At 43.1% G+C, this 22,141-nt stretch overlaps 1 protein-coding gene across 2 annotated transcripts in view; it reads left to right on the plus strand.

The window, feature by feature from the left end:
• The window catches only part of SORCS1 (sortilin related VPS10 domain containing receptor 1), a 384,379-nt gene that overhangs the window by 114,993 nt on the left and 247,245 nt on the right, over window positions 1-22,141 (plus strand). For both annotated transcript variants that reach the window (XM_067537229.1, XM_067537228.1), the window contains exon 2: window positions 6,928-6,995. In XM_067537229.1, coding sequence (XP_067393330.1) covers window positions 6,928-6,995 — 68 coding nt within the window. The remainder of the gene's footprint in view (window positions 1-6,927; window positions 6,996-22,141) is intronic.

The following is a 22,141-nucleotide window of genomic DNA, read 5'->3' on the forward strand; positions in this document are numbered from 1 at the left end:
GAGATGGCAGAAAAAGCAATGTTGTGGTCAAGGCTCTGGACTGGGACTTTGGAGTGCTGGCCTTACTTCTTGGTTCTGCTACAGACTCCCTGTGTGACCTTGGATAAGTCCTTTAATCTCTCATCTATAGTGATGGGAGAAAGGTGTCTATAGGATTCCAGAATAAGGTGCGATTAACTATTATAACTTGACCAGATACCACAGTGGTGGCCATGGACTAAGAACCTAGATAGACATTACCAAGTAATGAAATAACAAAAATGACTTCTATTTATATGCTCTCTCTCCCCAAGAAAGATCTGAAAGTGCTCTACTCATAATGATCCAGATGTGAAAGTGCTTCACAGATAACTATGCTCGAAGGGATTAGACTTTAATCGGTAAATGTTGGTAAATGTTGATTTCACCATACACCTACAAACCAAAAAAAAATTAAAAAGAAATTCTATATATAACATTAGAAATTTACATAAAGGCAAAGTCAGAAAAATTCTGCTTGAGAACGTATTAGCGTTTGATTTAAGGATATTTACTTTGTGTATTTTGATGTAGACAATTTGTGTTTTAATGACTGTAAAGCTTTCACTTTTTGAATCTCAATGTCTACTGTCATTAAATAATTATTTTCTGACCCCGTATGCTGTCTAATACTCCCCATTTCCTGTGACTGTGAAAATTTAAATAAATAACAATGTAAAAAATGCACGCAATCATGGGTTTTAAACAACTGAAAATTTAAGTTGCTAATAATTTAAAAAAACGTTTAAAATCAACATCGATATTAGCTTTTGAAATTATAAAAAAAGTAGAATATGAATTCTGCCAAGCCTGCAGATCCTGTTATCATTGAAATCAGTGGATACATTCCCATTGACATTGGTGCGAGTAGGACAAGGAGAATTTATAGAATTTGTATTGAGATTACCCATCCATCACCCATCCATTGTATTGAGATTACCCATCCATTACCTACCCATTACCCTAAATGAAAGGAGAGGTGGGATTTTACTCCCTGAGTTTTCCATCTGACTTTTAGAATGCAGAGTTATTCCTACAACAGGTTGGAAAAATGTTGACACAACATTTTTTCATTAGCAAATGCAGTTCTATTGAAACTGAAATACTTTGTGAAATGGTGTCAATTTTGCTGACATTTTGTTTTGGGGGGAAAAAAGGTTCCAACAAAGCAGAAACTTCCTGATGTCATGTCTAGCAAAGTTAAGCTCCCAGGCTCATCTTTTGAAAGTGTTGTGCAGGTTTCCTCTGAGGATGAGTACAGATAGGTTAGATATAGAGTGATCACTTTGTGAAAAGTGTTCACCCACAGGCAATAGAGTGTTTTCCTGTGAGTGTTCATTCTAGAGCCTGGTGATTGTCTGGTTTCACCGACATAGTTGTTATTGGGGCATTTAGTGAACTGGATGAGGTACACCACATGCTGTGATAAGCATGTATAGGACCCATGGATCTTGAAAGGTGTGCTGTGAACCATAGTACTTTTACTGAAGGAATATTGAGACTCATAGAAACCATCCTCAGAACATTTGCCATGCAAAGGGCTAACTTCCTCCAGGACAAAACCAATTTCCTCCACAAACTTCTCAACATTAACAACCTCCTTCAGAACTCCATCTTTGCCACCTATACAGCAACATCCCTTATCATGATGGCATAGCTGCCTAGCTCAAATATTTACATGACAAGGGATGACCCTCAGATATCCACCCCAAACACATCGCCCAACTCATCTATTTCATCCTCCCCATAACAGTTTTACATTCAACAACAAATACTTTGTCCAAACCATGGCAATAGCCATGGGTACTATGATGGCTCCCCAATAAGCCAACTTCTTCATGGGCCAACTTGAAGAAGAATTTCTGGAGACATGCACCATGACACCGATAATATACCTGAGATACATCGATGATATTTTGATCCTCTGGACAGACAACTTAAACTCCTTCATAGATTTCAACCACAACTTCAACAACCACTACTCATCCATCAAACTCTGTTTGGAACACTCCCACGAGCTTCCCAGACACCACAATCAGTTTCAACAATGGAACCCTATGGACAACTATATACAAAAAACACACAGATCATCACACCTTCCTTCGTAGATCCAGTAACCACCTCAAACACACCAAGAAATATGTTAGCTACAGCCAGGCACTCAGATAACCCAGAATATGCTTGGAGGAGAAAATCCAGGATACAGACCTTAACACATTTAAAACCGCCTTCACCAAACATGGATACTCCACCAGACAAGTAGATTGCATCATGGAACAGGCCACCCAAATACCCCGAGAGAACCTGCTTCAACACAGAAATAAAACATCCTCTTACCACAGACTCCCAGTTGTCACCTAACATGTCACACTGGAACCCATACGAGGTATCATCAAACAGCTATAACCCAAACTTGATAGGGACCCCATCTGAAAGAAATCTTTCCTGAACTCCCTCTTTTGGCCTTCAAATAACCTCTCCAAGCTCATCATCAGAAGCAAGCTTCCCACAGGCCAGGACATACCAACTCAAAGTGGCACCAGGTGCTGCCAGAACAACAGATGCAACACCTGCAGACACATCTCCACTGTAACAATGATCAACACTTTCCATGGCACAACTTTCAAGATCCATGGGCCTGACACATGTCTATCACAACACGTGCTATGCCTCTTCCAGTGCACTAAATGCCCCAGTAAGAACTATGTGGGTGACATCAGATAATCACTGTGGTCCCCAATGAACTCACACAGGAAAATGATAAGACAAAAACACCACATCACGTGTGTGTGAACAGTTGTCACGAAGTGACCACTCTATGGGCTTGTCTACATTTACAGTAATGCATTAGCGCAGCTGCATTGGTAGAGCTGTGCCACTGCAGTGCTTGGTGGAGACATTACCTATGCTGACAGGAGAGGGCCTTAGAATATGTGCTAACTACTTACCCTAAAACTATCTGTTTGATCTTGTATTTAGCTGTGACAGTCTTGGGGCAGGTCTACATTTAAAATGCTGTATTGGTGCCACTGCAGTGCTTAAGTGAAGACATTTCTATGCTGAATGGAGAGCTTCTCCCATCAGTGTAGTTAATCCACCTCCCCGAACGGTGGTAGCTACAACAGGAGAAGCTCTCCCATCCACACTGCGCTGTCTAAACAGGGGGGCGGGGCTGGTGGGTTAGGTCAGTATAACTACATTGCTCCGGGGTGTTATTTCACACTCCTCAAGAACGTAGTTATACTGGTATAGGTCTGTAGGGTAGACCTGGCCTGAGTACCTTTCCCAGACCTGAAGAAAAGCTCTGTGTAGCTCGAAAGCTTCTCTCTCTCATCAAGAGAAGTCAGTCCAATACAAGATATTACCTCACCCACCTTGTGTCTGTTATAAAAGATGCCTCTGCTCTGGCTATGTGGATGAACTGCTTCTGTGCGTCACCTGCATTTCTAATTTTACTGGCTCACACAAGGAGCGGGTATGGAGAGGGACAAAGATGCCCCCGCTGCTCAGGGAAGAGACTTAGACCTTGTCTACATTAGCACTTATTAGCACATTAATAGCACATAGCACTTAATAGCACACATTTGTTGCTCAGGGATGTGAACCCGCGCCCCCGAGTGACATAAGTTTGTACACTTGTGTGTACGGCGCTATGTCGGTGGGAGAGTGTCTTCCAGTCACATAGCTACCGCCGCTCGCTTAGGTGGTTTTATTATGTGTGTGGGAGAACTCTCTCCTCTTGACAAAATGTCGCTACACAAGCGCTCTTGCAGCGGTACAGCTGCAGCTGTGCCTCTGTATGTTTTAAGTGCAGACTAGCCCTTCAACCATTTCCCCTCGCAGGTGTTTTCACAGCCGCTTCCTAGTTTCAAGGGATTTGTCACTGACTTTGCCCTTCATTCCCACATCGGCAGGAAGGTAGCTCAGTGCTCATGACTGAACTTCATTGTGTAGTTTACTGCCGTCTTGGATCAGGAAAGCAACTATCCAGAAAAGCTTTATGCACACGCTCTCTCTCTCTCTCTCTCTCTCTCACACTCACACACACACACACACACACACTCCTTCTTTTCTCTCTTTCTCTCACCTCCCCCAGCCCCTTAGTGGGGGGGATAATAGGCCAATTCGCTGAAAGCTCTGAGGGATAGTGACAACATAATTCTGTCTTCAGCACACAGCTACGCGGCAGCCACTGATGAGCATTCCTGGGAGGGTTGTGATTGAAACTGAGCACAAACAAAGCCTTAATTGGCACATGTCTTTGTTAAGCATATGCACCCTCTGTGGGAATGCCATCCGACATCCCGAAAGGGTGCCGGGCAACTAGCACATGCTAGCATTCTCTTTAAGAAGTGCTATTGCTAATATACAGACTAATCGACTTCCCTCCAGCTGGGTTTCGCCCAAGAAGAATAGATTAGCCTTCGCAGCAGGGAGAAATGTAAAATAAATAAATAACAATGGTCTCTCCTGGTTTCTGTCCCGAGTGTAGGTTTTGCTAAAGGGGAACCGTCATCCTGCAACCCCGTAAATGAAAAAGAAAAGGAATTAGAAGTGGAAATGAGTGATATTTTTCATCGGAAACGTTTATTTTTAGTGAAAAATGGCTTGTTCTTCAAAATAGAAATCTCCACAGGAAACATCTGATTTCAGCTACGTTTGTAGGGTTTTCATCAGCAGAACCTGACATCTTTTCAGTTGTCAGCAACTGAAAACCAAAATTTTTAATCGCAAACCACTACCACCACCCAATCAGTGGGATTGTTTATTATGTTCAGGGGCAGGGTGGGAGGTTGATGAAAACCCAAAAACTTCTGAAGAAAAAACGTTGATGAAAATGAAACCTGAGCAGCTTTAGCTAGACATCCTCTCAGGCCTGGCTGTTGCCCCATAACCCTCCATCAATTTTGGTACTGTTACAATCATGTTTACATATCATTGTTTAAGTATCTTTTCTCTCCACTCTTGCTGTGTGAAAGGCCCACAAAATCAACTGGCTAAGACCAGCAAATACATGCACACAAGTAATATTGACAGTTTCACAGGAGTCTGTAGGAGGCTTTTTGAGAATCCAATGACTTATTTAGATGCCTAAATTCAGCGTTAGATGCCTAACTTCTGGCACCCGTTTTTAAAAATCCTGGTCTTAACTTGCCTATGGCTGAGCTTGTACGACTGTGATGTGGTTATAACAATATCGACCATACAGAGCCGTGAAGCAAGGCTAAATCTTGGTCCCTGTGCATAGCCCAAGGAAAGCTTCTGTCTGCAATCCTCTCCCGTGACCATAGTGCAGCTGCTCTTGCAGCCCATTGGCTACTGTAGCTTTCAATCACAGCTGTTCTTCCCCTGCCATGGATCCATGCACATGTCCTAGCACTTCCTAGTTTCAGGAAAGGCCAAAAGCAGGAGCACAGGAACTATTGCCCACACCAGGAGGAAGTCTTGCATGAATGCCTAATTTGCAGACCAAAGACCTTAGTGATAAGCTTCCTATAAACCTTCACATTTTTGGATGCTTGTCTGTATCTAACCTCTGTCCATGTAGGGTGATCAGACATCCCGACATTATCAGGCCCGTCCCTATATGAGGAGCTTTGTCTTATGTAGGGAACGATACATCCCTTGAATTATAAGTTTCCTGATTTTTCACACTTGCTATCCGCTCACCCTAGTCCCATTTGAAAATCACCCATTGTTAGTTTATAATAGCTCAGGAAGATTGTATTGGATAAAATGTAATATCATAGATTAAATCTAATTATGTATATTGCAGTAAAACCTAGAGCCCCATCTGGGATTGGGACCCCATTATGCTAGGTGCTGTACATACCTATACGGAGGGAGTGCAATGAACCGAGACACAATTACTAGACGAAGCATAAATTGACATGCTTATTAGATAAATTATACACTCATACCCCTTCATGGGGCTGGAAGTAGGACTTTGGGTCTTGAGCTCTAAAGTTATAGGCATCTACCAGCTGAATTACGCAAGACGTCTCTTTACTCGATCTCTTGCTCATCTTTGTGGGCCCATCACTAGAGGGCAGCATAATCACATCCACGCACAATAACAGGAGGTTTATAGGGGAAGCCCAGGGGCTAATCCAACACCTCTCGGGCACAAAATTTGTATCTGCATCTGATCTGCGATCTGCAGGAATGGTCCGTGGACATCCGCATCCATCTGCAGATAGGAAGCAGATATCGGCAGACTTGCAGGGCTCTACCTCTTTCTAGGCGAGGACAATGAGGCCATTCATGTTAGTCAGTTGTACTCGTGTTAGTAAGGGTGAAGGATCTGTCCCAGAAATCCTTAATTTAAAGCAGAACCCAGCATAGTTCATGGAATCGTAAGACATGCTTAGGTTGCCTGCCAGAGGTTTTTGATCCCTAAGAAAAATGTTGGAAGGGATCCAAAACCTCATACTTTAGGGTTTAGCTACTCTCTACTTTTGGGGGGTTAGAATAAGGCCTTCATGGGGGGCAGATTACCTCACACTGGCCTTCTTCAGAGTTCTTACACCTTCTTCTGGTACTGACCACTGGGCAAGACAGGATTCTGGCTCCGAAGGACCTCGGCTCCATTCCAGTCTGGTAGTTCCCCTACTCATGTTTCCCAGTGGAAGGCAATCACGCTTTCTGCCACATACTGCAAATATCCTCTTGTATCCTAAAGCATTTTGTCTGGCATATCAACCCCTTCACCTGCTTTGCCTTCCAGGGGAAGAACTCACCTCATTGCTGTACAACTGAGTTGAACAGGGAAAGGTCGATTTAGTCAAATGCTCTAACAATTCATTCAGTTATGTTAAGCACCCATTAAAGGAATCCTAAGCCCTCCTGTGGGTCATTTCAGCTTTGTAATTGTTTGAGACTAACCATGATTTCTTCTTTTGCCTCCAGGTGATTCTAATTCTGACAAAGCTGTATGACTACAACCTGGGGAGCATCACCGAGAGCTCGCTTTGGAGGTACGTTGCTAAATTGAGCTAATAATTGCCATTTTACTTAATCATGAACACACTGGTACAGTTCTTTTATTGAATTTAATTGGATTTTTTTCCATGCTGGAAGGTTCACGGCTAAGCTCTCTCACTCTCTCTGTCTTTAGTCCTCTCTTCTTTCATTCTTTGGACGTGATAGGTCTGAGGTCTGATTGTTTTGTTCAGCCAGATAATGCACTTCATGTAACTATCCTATTTTTTTTACACACAATCCTATTCAGAATTAATAAACCAGTTTATCAAAATCCACTAACCACCCCCACATTTTGAGCTGCGATTCTTTAATTGCAGTTTGCAGTGACAGAGCTCCATCCCACAAAGCTGCTGAAATGATCTTAACTCACTGTGTAAGGTCTGTAAGGGTGCGCGTGGGTTTAAGGTCTGTTCAAGTGAATAGTAAGGGTTTCCTGAAGCGGATCCATTGTTATTAGGACTGTGTTACTGACCACCAGCTTACCTTTCCAGGTTTCCTTCTCCTTTAGAGGTGTATGGATAGGCCAGGCACATTATGCACCCTGAAAAGAAGTTGTCTGCTTACACTTACTGCTTGACTTGGAGTGTGGTCTAGTGGCTAGAGCAGATGGCCTATTAGTCAAGACTCCTGGGCTCCCAGTTCTCTGGTTGTATGATGAATATAAACATATGGATGAATGTAAACAAACGACACAAGTATGCCGGGACAAAATAAGAAAGGCCAAGGCACAAAATGAGATTAAACTAGCTAGAAACATACAGGGTAACAAGAAAACATTCTACAAATACATTAAAAGCAAGAGGAAGACCAAGCACAAGGTAGGTCCATTACTCAGTGAGGGGGGGAAAAACAATAACAGAAAATGTGGAAATGGCAGAAGTGCTAAATGAGATTTTTGTTTGTTTTTTTTTGTTTCAGTTTTCATCGAAAAGGTTAGTAGGGATTGGACATCTAACATAGTGAATGCCAGTTAAAATGAGGTAGGATATGAGGCTAAAATAGGGAAAGAACAAGTTAAAAGTTACTTAGACAAGCTAGATGTTTTCAGGTCACGGGGGGCAGAGGTGGAGCTGATGAATTACGCTCTAGAATACACAAGGAGCTGACTGAGGAGATATCTGAGCTGTTAGCGATTATCTTAGAAAAGTCATGGAAGACTGAAGAGATTCCAGAGGACTGGAAAAGGGCAAGTATAGTGCCCATCCATAAAGAGGGAAATAAGGACAACCCAGGGAATTACAGACCAGTCATATTAACTTCAGTACCTGGAAAGATAGTGGACCAAATCATCAAGCAATCAATTTGCAAACACCTAGAAAAAAAAATAAGGTGATCAGTAACAGACAGCATTGATTTGTCAAGAACAACTCATGTCAAGTCAACCTGATATCTTTCTTTGACAGGGTAACAAGCCCTGTGGATGAGGGGAAGTAGTAGATGTGGTGTATCTTGACTTTAGTAAGGCTTTTGATATTGTCTCACATGACCTTTTCCTAAACAAACTAGGGAAATATAGCCCGGATGGAGCTACTGTAAGATGGATGGGTCCATAACTGGTTGGGAAACCATCTCCAGAGAGTAGTTATCAGTGGTTCACAGTCAAGTTGGAAGAGCATATAGAGTGGGATTCCACAGGGATCAGGTCTGGGTCCAGTTCTGTTCAATATCTTCACCAATGATTTAGTTAATAGCATAGAGCTTACACTTATAAAGTTTGCGAATGATGCCAAGCTGGGAGGGGTTGCAAGTGCTTTGGAGGATAAGATTAAAATTTAAAATGATCTGGACAAACTAGAGAAATAGTCTGAAATAAATCAGATGAAATTTAATAAGGACATTTAGCTAAATGAAAAATCAAAAAATTATTCTTACCTAGGGAGGTGGTGGAATCTCCATCCTTAGAGGTTTTTAAGGTGAGGCTTGACAAAGCCCTGGTTGGGATGATATAGCTGAGGTTAATCCTGCTTTGAGCAGGGGGTTGGACTAGATGACCTCCTGAGGTCCCTTCCAACTCTAATATTCTATGATTCTATGATTCTGGATCAAATGCGGTGAAATTTTTTATTAATGAGATGGAAAGAAATTTCAAAACAAAAGTAGTTTTGAATAAAAAAAAACTGAAATGTAAAGAAATGCCAAAACAAAACATTGTTTTCTTCAATATTTTTAAAAGTTTTGTTTCAACCAAAACAATTCAGTGAAATTGACATGAATTTGCAAAAGGTTTTTTATGGAAAAAAAGGGTTTGGATGAAAAATTTTGCCCAGCTCTAGTTACAGCTTGGCAGTCGAAGGTGTTATCAATGGTCTTTTGACCAGTTGGGCTCTGTAGCGACCTGTATGCACACCACCTACCTGACCAAAGCATGCAGATTGGTTTTCCTTATAAATATACTAATAATGGCCGCAATGGCTTTTCTTTTGAATTCCTCAGCCAGTTTAACTTCAGTCCCATCCTCCTGCAGTGAGAATGTATGGAGATCTCCACAAATCCAGTGAGTAAAAATGCTATTGGCATCTGACTTGTGTATTGGAGAAATACTGCAAAAGGGAGAGGCAAAGAGATAGGGACACGATCTTCTTGAAAGTTAAGCCTCAGGTAAAAATTAGATGTACCTAGCTATGGCATTCCAGCTGTGAAAAATTTTGCATCCTGAGTGGTGTAGTAAGGTCAACCTCAGCCCTGGTGTTAATGCACTTAGGTTGACAGAAGAATTCTTGTTGGAATTGATAGAGGAAGTGTCTACAATATGGCACTACAGCCGCACAACTACAGTGCCATAGCTGTGCCATTGTAGCGGCTGAAGTGTAAGACATGCTCTTAGTGGATCAACAGAATTTTGGTGGCAAGTGAGATGCTGCCTCTGAAGCAAGTTAATGAGATTTCTTACTGGCTGGACCCGGCATTAATTACACCATAATCCTCTCAATAGATTTTTTTCACCATTCTAGGGGGTATATTTATTTATTTATTTTATTCAAGATAGCAAAAACAGGGAGAAGCAAAGATTATCTGACACCAAACAATTAGTTGAGGTTTTATTTTTCTTCCTCTCCCAGATCTCTCTTGGATCACAAAAGAGGATTACGCTTTGAGACTAGGGAGAAGATGGTGGTTTTTACTACAGGAGTAAGATAAGCTTAAATCTGAGATAAATAAAATGTCAGAATAACAGATATAGAGTCTACCGGAATGGGGGAAATAATCTACTTTTTTTTTTTTTAATGTGATCGGAGTTCTAGTGAGACACGCGTTAACCTTTCACTCAGGGCTAGAAGAGGAATGCAGCAAACTGCATGCTATTAGCTTCAGCCCTGCAAATATTTAGGCATGTGATTAACTTTATTACCTTGAGCGATCACATTGAAATCAGTGGGGCTGCTTATGATAACCATCCCTAACTTTTGTGTAGTGCTTTTCATCAGTAGATCTCAAAGGGCTTGGCAAAGGAGCTCAGTACCATTCTCCCCATTTTATAGATGGCACTGAAAGGGAAAGTGACTTGCCCAAGGTCATCCAGCAGGCCAGTGATGAGGCTAGGAATAGTATTCAGATATCCTGAATCTGAGTCAGTGCTCTACCCACTAAACTGTGCTGCCTCTCTTTAAGATCACATGTGAACATTTACAAGATTAAGGCACGCTGTCATAGAATCATAGAAGATGAGGGTTGGAAGAGACCTCAGGAGATCAGCTAGTCTAACCCCCTGCTCAAGGCAGAACATACATACATGGTAGGCAGCTGATTTGATCCCATTCACTTCTCCAACAAATTACATTTTCTGCTTTAAATTATCCCCAAGATAATACCTGAGCATCTTCACCTGCCTTATCCCACAAAAATATATTAGTCCTGCAAAACAAGGGCTGCAAGAGTATCCATGCGTGGGGCCCGAGTCAGATCTTACCTACACCAATGTTTGGTCGACAAAGTGTAACGTCTTTGAAGTCATTAGGGTTACACCAGTGTAAAACGGGTGTAAATGAAATCAGGCTCTTGACCTTCTAACTAGGGAGGGTTGTGAGCAGCATGGCTTAGTGGCATTGAACTTGAGATCTCCTTTATTCAAATGCCAGCTTTGCTTCTGTCTTGCTGTACAGCTTCAGGTAAGGCATTGATAGCCTTTCTGTGTCTTAGTATCCCCCTATGTAAAATGGGGATATTTATCACCATATTTCCTAGGCGTGTTTTGAGGGTGAGACAATTTACGTTTGCTATGCTTTGAAAATCTAACATGATACGTATAGAATAAGTAGGATTATTACAGTGCTTAAAGCAAGATAGAGGGTGTCAGAATATCCTGGCTTCTCTTTCCAGCTTTGTCACAGACTTCTTGTGTGACCTTGAGCGAGAGTCTCTTAACCTCTCTATCAGTTTTTCTCAGCTGTGAAACAGAAAAAATAAAAACTTCCTCCCAGAGTTTGTTAGAAATCTCAATGAATTCATCTTTGCAAAGCACCTCGCAGTTCATGGATAAAAAGTACTAGAAGTGGAAAAGAGTTTATAGCTCCGCTCATCCAGGATGCTGTGTTTGTAGAGGCCTAGACATGTGTCATCACCAGCACCCCAGGTATCCTTCCTTTGCTCTTGCCTCAATTTGCTTTTGTTTTTGTGAGTCAGCAGAGGCAGAACAGAAACTGACAATGATCCAATTTCACCTCCTTCCACCTTCCCCTTTTGGCTCACATGATGTGGTCTAATTACAGGTTATGTTAAATAGCCTCGACGTGCTTTTGTCCAGGTGTAGCATACGTGCTACAAACGAGGGTTATGTTATAGTGGAGCACTTTAAAGCTTTGCAGTATACACTTGCCTGTTGGGAGTGAAACTTCTCAGATGTCCCCATTATTTCAGAAATCAATCTCCTGCGTTTCTCACGCTGGTTCAATGCACTTTTATTTTCCACCTGCTGAGCTGCATTAATAAGGTCGTAACCTGTGGTTTAGTGACATGTCACAATCTGCAACTGCAGAGGATTAGGGAGTTATAGCTGGAGAAAGCAGGAGAAACAAATCAATTCAGAAAAGTGACAGAGAAAGGTCTTTTATTGAATACATTCTAACTGGCAGTTTTGGGGAAAAGGGACCTGAAAGAGCTGTTTGCAATACTGTTATCCCTAAATTCAGTACTTCATTTGCACTGTGTGACTAAGTTAGTTTTCCTACCTGAATATCAGACCTGGGGAAATGCTGCCATATATCTCCTAGTGGTTTTAATTTGCAGATAGGGTGACCAGATGTCCCAATTTTATAGGGAAAGTCCTGATATTTGGGGCTTTGTCTTATATAGGGGCTTATAATCCTCCACTCCATCCTGATTTTTCACACTTGCTATCTGGTCACCCTATTTGCGGATAGAGGTGTGGACCCCTTTGTAAATATTAGACATAGTCTGCAGACCCCCATGGGTCAGTGGACCAGAGCTGGAACACCACTGTACTACGGTAACGCCAACCTTTTGTGGACTGCTTAGACATAGTCTGTGGACCTCCAGGGATCCGCAGACCATAGGTTGAAAACCACTGTCCTATGGGAATTCACTCAAATTTAAGAATTAATTTTACGTGTCCTTTTTTACATGTGTCCTCCGGTGAACATTCAAACCCTTGCCTGTCACTCATATGAATGCCCCAGGGTACTGGGGTTCGAGTTCACGTGCTCAGTTTTGCACACTAGAAGCTGTATATTTTACAATTGGATCATAGTGGGATCCTTGCCTGAGTGGGGCTCGAATAAGGGCCTCATGATTTGGTTTGCTGAATTCACTGGGAACTGAGTGCCCTCCCCTCATCTCAGGATTCGATGCTTTGTGTTCAGCACCCCAGTCCACTAGGGTCTTCCCTGTTGCTACTAATTTTCCATGAAAGATGATCAGATAGGAGGGTGATGGGTGGCAGTATAGGACCCTATGGTAGAAATCTACAGTCAGTTTCTCCCAACCCTAGTTGAGATTAGTAAAGAGCTTCCTAGGGTACTTTGCATGCTACCAGTGTGAGTTCCAGTGAAGTTAGCAAAATCCTATGGACAATGCTCTATAATTAGACTTGCAAGGATTAGCTTTTTATCAGTAAGTGTCAATTTTACCATAACACACAAACTGATGAAATTTTTTTCCCATCAATAATAATTGAAATGTACAGATAGGCAAGTATGAAAAATGCTGCTTAAGAATTTATTAGAATTTGATTTAAGGATATTTCTGACTGTATATTTTGTATATTTTGACATGTGATGTTGACAATTTGTGTTATAAAGCTTTCACTTTTTGAATTTCGACATGTATTGTCATTAAATGATTACTGTCTGATGACCAATACAATAAATATTGATATTAGTCATCAGAATGACAAAAAAATAAAAACCAAATTCTGCCAAGCCTACCTATTGCTTCCAGCAGATGCTTTCATAGGCTGTGATTCAACAAAGCACATGCCGAAGTCCCAATGACTTCAGTGCTTAACTACTTTGCTGAATCAGGGCCATATAAACACCGGCCTCTTCCACAGCTGAATTCTGTGGTCCTGATTCTGACCTCATTTACATTGAAGCCAGTGTATTTACACCCTGGGGTGAGCAAGAGGAGAATTGGACCTGCAGCCTTTGAGGTCTGACTCGGTTTAGAATTTCATCAAGCGTCTTCTGCATTGCCTGGTTTGCCTGGATGAAATATTCAGCATTAATGAAGATGCAAATTTATTGTGCACATTAAAAGTGCGTTCTCTGTTGCATCCAGTCATGAAATGTGTTAGTATTACCATGTAAATCAAAAACCCTCCGATCCAAATCCAGCGCGAAAGCCAATACTAAGTAAATCATGATTATGAATATTAATGCTGACATATATTATCAATATACTGTAAATAACAGAAGTATGATGTTCGTGCCACTGCGCACACACACACACACATATATATATATATATAAAACTTTAAATGGGGTTTGTCAGTTGTTGTTCTGCTTTATAAAAGGGCTAATAAAAGGAGCAATCTGGCCACGTGGTATCCAGTCTGTGCTGGTGTCCTAAAACACAGCAAGCCATGGAGTTGGTTAGGCACATGCTATAGGCCCAATGGGGCAAAATGATCCTTGCTGTTATAACTCAGTTGAAGTCAGTATTATTTTATACACACGCACACACTGGGCCAGATTCAGAGATGAAGCATTAGGTACAAGGCATATGATGGTTCATGGTTCTCAGGGAGCCTAAAGTTGGAGTAATGTACTATCACAGTTCAGCAAGGCCATTCACTCTCAGGCTTCCGGTTTCTCTGCCATCAGATCTCAGGCCACGCTTAGGGGTTTTTCCAGGCTGCATAGTTTCCTGCCTACATTGTATTATTCCTCAGCAAAGGAGACCATCTAAAGAGGCCTCCTGTGCTTTGCTTAGTCCTATAAACAGTTGTCGTTGCCCAGGTTCTAAGTTACCACACAACTATTTCTAAGCAAGCACGTTTCTTCCTAATGTAAAAATATTACAGAAGGAACATATTAAAAATAACAAAAGAACCTACACATTTGCTCAGACACTTACCAGAGATCACCCCCTGATTCCAGTGAGGCCTCTGGCCAGTTAACAGTTCTTCAAACATCACCCAGGGGCTTTCCTGTGGTTAAAAGTTCATGGCTCTTCTTGCTCAGAACACCCGGGAATCTGTGAGTTACTCCTTTATGCCATTTGGCCTTTTCATCCTGAGAATAGATCATTCCTAGACAAAGGTCCCCCTCCCCAAGGCGAAGCTTCAAAAGATATCAGGTCCAGAGGTGAGCATTTGCATTCCCCTCCTCCCAAGTATTTCCTAGGAAACCTGCTTAACTAACAGTTCATTCTTGCCTTAGCCCAGTGTTTAAAAGAGTCCTTTGGAGCTCAGTAACTCTTCCCAAGGTTCACATTAGTCATGTCTCCTAGACAAGTTACGTAAAATCCTCAAATAACACATGCATATTTGCATTTTTAACACATCGAGCTGTTCGGATTCTTAAACTTAATTCAGTAAGGTTTAACTTAATTCAGTATACTGCAGGAAATTGCCATACCCGTCACGTGTACACCCTATGTAGCAACTGCATGGAACATGGAGGGAGAAGCACAGGTTGCAGGAGGTAAGAATTAGTAGGAGGCAACAGGAATTCAGTCCATGTTCACATGGATCCTGCAACCTGGGCTGCTTCCTGCATGTTCCGTGAAGGTTGCGATACCTGAGGCCCTGATTCTCCACAGCTTTGACCTTGTGCCATCATTTACACTCAGGGATGTAAAACTTTGCTATCCTTCTTTGGGAGGATTTTGCACCCACTTTGTACTAATTTTGCACAGATCCAAAACAGGAAAGAACACAGAGAGGTCTAGGTCCTCAGCTCCTGTAAATCAGCATACTTTCCTTGCCTGATTTACACCTGTCAAGTCTCCCAGAGAGAACGAGAGACTCACTCTAACATTTTCCATCCAGTTCTATTTACGTTAATGGGAGTCTTTCCATAGATGTCAATGGGAGCAGGATCAAGCCTCAGAACCAAATGCAAAATGGCAACTGTCATTGCAGCTGGCAGGGAAATGCCTTTAAATTTAAAGGTATTTTACACAGAAAATAGAACAACATTTTTTTTCATTTACATAGCTACATAAACCACAGTCCCACACCAAAGTCTTGGATCTAACTTCCCAGCCCCACCCAAGAATAATGATGAAAAAAACTTTGGGAGTATCTGAAATACAAACATATTCCTAGATTGTAAATTTGCCCATGGTCCTGATCTTTATAATGGGTCAGATCCAAAATTATCCTGAAATCTTGATCCAGATTTTGGAACTTTCATAAAGTTTAAGTCCAGAAGAGATCATTGGCTCATCTAGACTGACCTCCTGTGTAAAACAAGCCAAAAATTTCACCAAAATTCCCCCTGTGTTGAGCCCAATGATTTTAGCTGGACTAAAATATTTCAGTCCTCAGAAGACTAAACTGTTGTGTACCATGGGCAGAGAAAGGAGACATTCCAGTGCCACCAATGCCTGAGATGGCAGGGAACTGATTAAGTGAGATATGCCCAGATGATCTCACCAGGTGATCCATGCCCAGGGGAAGGCAAAAAAACCTGAGAGTTCCTGCCAATCTGACCTGTGGAAAAGTTCCTTCCTGACCCCACATTTGATGGGTGGTCGAACCTTTTCAATGCTGTGGTGATGTCTGTTTTGGAAAATCTCCTCTAGCCGCACACAGAAATTTGTGCCATACATAATGGTGTCCTCCACACAGCATGACCTCATACCTATGGTGCATGTGAAGTCACGCCACATGGACGACGTCATTTTGTAGCGCAGATCTGCTGGGAGGGGAAGGACAGATGTATTTGGGGGACCAGACGGAATCATCTCATGTGTCAGATCCATCCTGGGAGCTGCTGGTTGGATGTGCAGCCAATCCTTATCGCAAACATGAAACCAGTGAGATTTTGCACAACTCGGCTCCCTTGCTAACGAACTCCTAGGGAAATAGGAGTACGAAGGGGCAGAGTGTGAACAGGAAGAATGCTGCAAAGTGTTGCAGAGTGCTGAGAGACTTGCAGTCTTCCCTTTCGTACTCAGTTATAAGGGCATGCCGCTAAAGCCATTATTGAAACTGAACTGTTCAAACACATGTACGCTGCTGCTTGCTCTTCGAGGAGGGGAAGATTGGGTACTGGAAATTACTTGTATTCAAACATTCAGCGGCTCTGCCCCATATTTTGCAGTGTAAGCTGATGACTGTTTACTCTAAAGCTAATAGCCCAGTTAGAACTGACCTTTTCTCATGATTTTCCAGCCATCCTGTCTGAACCCTTTTATCAATTAATTTCCGGAAAGCAACCAAAGCTTTTCTCCAGTAATGGCTCATTTCTTCCCCACTCTCAGAATTATCAGTTGTGAATTTTAATGACCACATGCAATTTATTCACATCCCATTTTGCTCTTGAAGGGCTCTCTGCTGAGTCTCTGGGCTTGCATGGGAATCTTGCTGGCTGGGTTTGAAACTCAGCCAGGAAAGTGGTGGCTCTCAGGGGCCGTTTGGCTTTCTGCATATTTGTCATGCTATATGCTGCAGGGGAGTTGGGGAATAAACCTCAGTGTTTGGAACACGAAATGACTCTTGTGCATGGGAAAAGTCCAAACTGATGCCTGGAAGAGAAGGGAAATTTCAACCTGTGCAAATCCTAGCTTTTCTTGCCTGCACTTGGGATTTGGCCCTGCTGTAAGCTGTGCTGGTTGCTGCAGAGTCTCTGCTATTCCACCACGGCTCTTCCTATGAGAACAGGTTTGATTTCCCAGTTCTCCATTTCACCAACAAGCACTGTCAGGCTCTGTCCCACACTGTCCAAAACCATAAAGCTCCACTTCCTTATCCTCCTTCAAGTCCCTTAAAATTCACCTCTCCCATAGTCCACACAGTAAAGTCGAACCAACTTTAGGCAGGTGAAGCGCTGTGATTACCACGTTGACCGGCTAAGAGTCGTGCACCTCCCGTTGTGTTTAGTTGTTACCCCACCCTCCTGCAGTTGTCTCCTCTACGTGTATGCACCATTCCTGTTCAATGGCAAAGTCCCTGGGGCCAGGGAGAGTCATTTACTATATATTTATACAGCGCCCGGCCCAGTGGGCCGTTAGGTATTACCACAATATGAATGCTAAGTAACAACAACAGACGAAAGTCTTTGTCAGTCAAAATCAGATTCCTGCTGCCGAACTGGACTGCGCTGCTGTCACAGGGTAGCTGGCTCCTGAGAGAGTCCGGCACCCAGCCTCGCTGTGACAGACTCTGCTAAGGAGATGGAGCCAACTCAGCTCCACCTGTGAGGAGTTGATTGCCTAGCTGGCTGGGGGCAGTTAATTATCTAAGGAACACCTGGGCCTAATAAAGGGTTCTGAGGGCTCAGTGAGGAAAACCCAGAACATAGTAAGCTTCTGTGGAGAAGGGCTTCTCAGGGGAGCTGGCTAGGAAATGCAACAGGAAAGGTATCTCCCGGAGGACAGCGATTCCACACGGTTTGAGTGTCAAGCCCCAGGGAAAGGAGCTTCCCAGGCAGCGGCAGACTGTCTGCGTTGTGGCGGTAACTCCGTGCCACCCCAGGGACCTGCTGCAGGGGTGTGGTGCTTACAGGGGCACTGAGTCCAGAGAGGGAACCCTTCTGCAGGTGATGGCAAGAAGCCCAACTCCCACAATGGGGGGAGGGGGGTCTTTGGGCGAGAGGCTCTTTTCTGGTAAAGAGCCTGGACAGAGGAGACTTTTTCACTGAAAAGTCAAATTTTCCATAGAAGCTCTTTCTCTCACTGAAACTTTCTGTGGAAAAAAGAGCACGTTTTCCTACCAGCTTTAGCTCTGTGTCTTGCATCTGCAGAAGCTGGTGGGAAGAGGCTTCCCCGGGAGATTTTTATTATTACTTGCTTGCCATATGCTGCTTCCATTCCCACTCAGTCCTGGGAAGCGCCGAGGTACCTAGTGCCAGTGAAAAATGGGAACAAGGTTTTGGATGGTGGAACAAGGTTTTGGATGGTGGTCTTTCATTGTATCCAAACCTGTTTGCCCACCTGCAGGCTAATGTGATCTCTCATCACCATTGAATTTAGTAACATATTGAGTAACATTTTCTAGGATAACATATCTGCATATAGCAATAAATATGACATTGGAAAAACTAGGCAAAGAAGAAAAGCGTGAGAAGGTAACAGTAACACAGGCACTTCTAGCGAGTATCACACTGTGTTGCTCGTGAACAAAATGTGCAGCTGCATCTTGACTAATTGAGTCCTGGCATTACGGGTTCATGTAGTCTTCAGCTTTGTTTGATATGCATCAAATCAGTTGTGGGGTAAACCTGGGCAAACGCAAAACCGGGCTGTGATCGAGCAAGCTGCTCCATGCAAGCAGGACCTTGCTTCACCCTTTAAATAAGCGTTTCCTTGGAGCTGACTAGAGCTCCGCACATTTCTATCCAGCTTGCCTCCATGGAGGAGATGGGTCAGCAAAAGCACTTATTACTGTTTGTATTATGGTAGCATCTCCAGGCAGTCGGGATCAGGGATCTCTTCTGCTAATGCACAGTGAGAGGCAGCCCCTGCCTCGAAGTGCTTCCAGTCCAAATAGACAAGGGACAAGAGTGTTATCCCAGCTCTTACGAGTGAGGAACTGAGGCGCGGGGGTAAAGTGAGTTGTCCCAGTCTTTGGAATTGAACCAAGCTCTCCTGAGTCCCAGACCAGTGCCCTAGTCACAAGGCCATCCTTTATTGCTGAGCATCATTTGTCATCTTAAACGGCTTACTGTGTGACTGATGGAGGGGATGAAACAGAACTCTTAGGGCATCAAAAGGCATGGTGGGGGAGAGGACATAAAGTCCAACTCATGCAAAGTCAGGACAAATTCTCCAGATACAAAACTCACCAGCCATTAAATGGTTCCACACTTGACCTGAGGCAAACGGTGTTAGCGTTATGGCTCGCGTCTTCAAACAGAAAGTTGGCGGGTCCCCTACGCAGGCTCAGGAGTCAGCCACGGTGCCTGTTAGTTATACGTAGATTCACTTCCAATTGCCCTGCTCATGGAAAGGAAACACAAACTGACTGGAGAGCAATAAACCCCCTGAGTGAGAAGTTCTAACGTTCCACATGTTAAGGGAAAAGCCGCCGTTTGAGTGTTGTGCAGCCAGCAGCTTGTAGGCTCAGAACATAAAATGTTTCTTGGCAGCAATTTTTCTCATCTCAGAAGCTTCGCGGGGGGGAGAAACAGGACCACCCGTTGCTTGGCAAAAAGGCCCATAGTGCATACCGTTGGGGCACAGGCAGACAGCAAGCCCCAGGAATAACAGAGCTGCAGGCTGGAGGCAGCTAATAGCTCTTTATTAGCAGCAATATTTCAAGTCAATTTTGCACGCTGCAGGAATGCAGTGCAATTAGGCTATCCTGAGTTGAATACATCTATAATGCCTTCTGCCAGTCAGCTGTCGGCACACCCCCACTGGCCAACAAGTCTGGAAGGCAAGATGCATGCCTGCTGGACGAGCTAAAGCATTATACGAGGATGTACATGATGAGCCTGGGGTTAACTGTGGCTCAGCAGGGGTATTTCGGGGGAAGGGCTGTAAATTGGCTGGTTGAGTTGTAGAGGGAGGAGAATGTGGTTAGGAAGGTGATGTGACACCTGGGGTCATAGGGCTGAGCTGAACTCTCTCCAAGACTGAGGCAGTTCTCTGCTTCTGGCAATTTATTTTCCTTTCATTTCTTTGAGGAATCGGCCTCTCTATTTTTTTTCTTTCTGCTGAGTCATTTCCCCAGCTTACCTGGGAGAACTTATTAAGGGGTTGGTAAGTTTTTATTATAAAAATCACATATATGGCACTATAAACTGGTACAGTGCTTTACAAATGTGGTGTCAGCCATGTTCTTTGCCCCAAGGGGTTTATTCTATAAGCCTTTTCTGTGTACTTTGCCAACAGGGTTCGATATGCTCGATATGAAGACTGCTCTGATTATCTTGCAGTCTGGATACTGTACCCCTGAAGAAAGGGGAGGGGAGTGGGCTGACATGAAAAGTAGTGTAGCATTTCTCTAAATCCTGTATATTACATGACTTTGTGGGGAGAGTTTTAGATGTCCTCCATTTGTCCCTGAAGGCAAAATCCTTTTGCCAACTCTCGTGATTTCTTTATTGTGTATTGTGATACCTAAGTATGTTTTCCTTAAAGCACCAGCTCCTGGAGTCAGGTGACTGCATCAGAATCTCAGCTTTTATTGGGGAAAGAAAAAGTAACTTTCTAGCTCTTGTGGTGGTGGTGGTGGTAGGAAACTTGAAAGTCTCAAACCAACAGCCAAATAAAGAGAACCCCACATAAGATTTAAAAAAAAATACACTTGATATTTGTTTTTCTGAAGTTGTGGGAGGGTCCTGTTTCATGATTTGAATGTTGGGGTTGGTAAATTAGAAGGGGTCAAAGAATTTTCCACAACTTTCTATTCTTCTGGAGAAACCGAAATGTTTTGCAGAAATGTAACACATTTTGACAACAGTTTCGCAAGGAAAGGCTCTCTCATCTGGGATGTAATTTCTGAGAGAGAGAGAGAAAGACATGTCACGAGCAGACACAAACTGACTCTATAGCTTTGGTGGTTAGGCATTCACCTGGGAGTGGGAAAGCCAAATTCAACTCCCTGCTCTGAATCATACAGAACAAGAACCCGCGCCTGGGTTTTTTTCAACAGACAAAATTGTTGTTTTCCAGCCAGTCCTATTGTTAATATTGCAGTTTCCCCTGACAGGATGTAGCCTCAAATGTTTAGTATAGTGGGGCAGAAATAAAACTGAGCATCAAGAACGAAACAAGTAGCTTGCAATTATCTTCCCGGTCACCTCCTGCATCCCAAAGTGAAACACAGTATGACAGAAAGGACAAACTGATACTGCGAAGAGTCTGATCAGACTGCACGTTTCTTGTCATTCATTAAAAGCTGTCAGCCTTCGCTGGTGCACCATGGCTGGCAGAGAGTTGTGCTGCGTAAAGCTTTCAGTTAAGTGTCAGGCTTTAAAATGGACATAATGCTCAACTGCCAGTTTGACAGAGCCATTAATCGTTGAGTGACGTAGCCGTAAAAATCAGACCCGGATAATCTCTTAGCTTCTAAATAAAACATGAATGCAGGAGATGGAGGGGGAGGGGAAGCTATGTCTTAAAACTCCTTCAGTGTGATAAGAGGATAAAAAGCAGCTGGAGAAACAAAGGGTATGTGTGGACTCTCGGGTTTCAGAAATGAGTTGCTGTTTTCTTATTGATGGCTCAAGTATGGATGTATACTTTTTCCCCAAGATATTTTAATAGCTAGGGGAATCCGTTAGGAGACTGAACAAACACACCTTTAGCTCTTCTCAGGTTATTTTTACCCCCCTGCTTATGGGAGGTAGTATATCTTCTGGTTGAAATGAAATGCCAGAAATCCTAGGTGCTAGTCCTTACTCTGCTACTGCCTTGTGCAGCTTTAAGCAAGTCACTTCACCCCTCTGCGCAAGGGGAATTTTGATACAGGTGCTGAACATGCTGATGTTATCTAGTGAGACACACTACTTGTCCCCCTTTAGGACAGCCAACTATTGGTTGTGCTAATGACAACAATGAGGGCTGGGTT

This window comes from Emydura macquarii, unplaced genomic scaffold (genome assembly GCF_026122565.2).
Source record: "Emydura macquarii macquarii isolate MOO-44397 ecotype Brisbane River unplaced genomic scaffold, CSIRO-AGI_Emac_v2 contig_3692, whole genome shotgun sequence".
In the NCBI taxonomy this organism is placed as follows: Eukaryota; Metazoa; Chordata; order Testudines; family Chelidae; genus Emydura; species Emydura macquarii.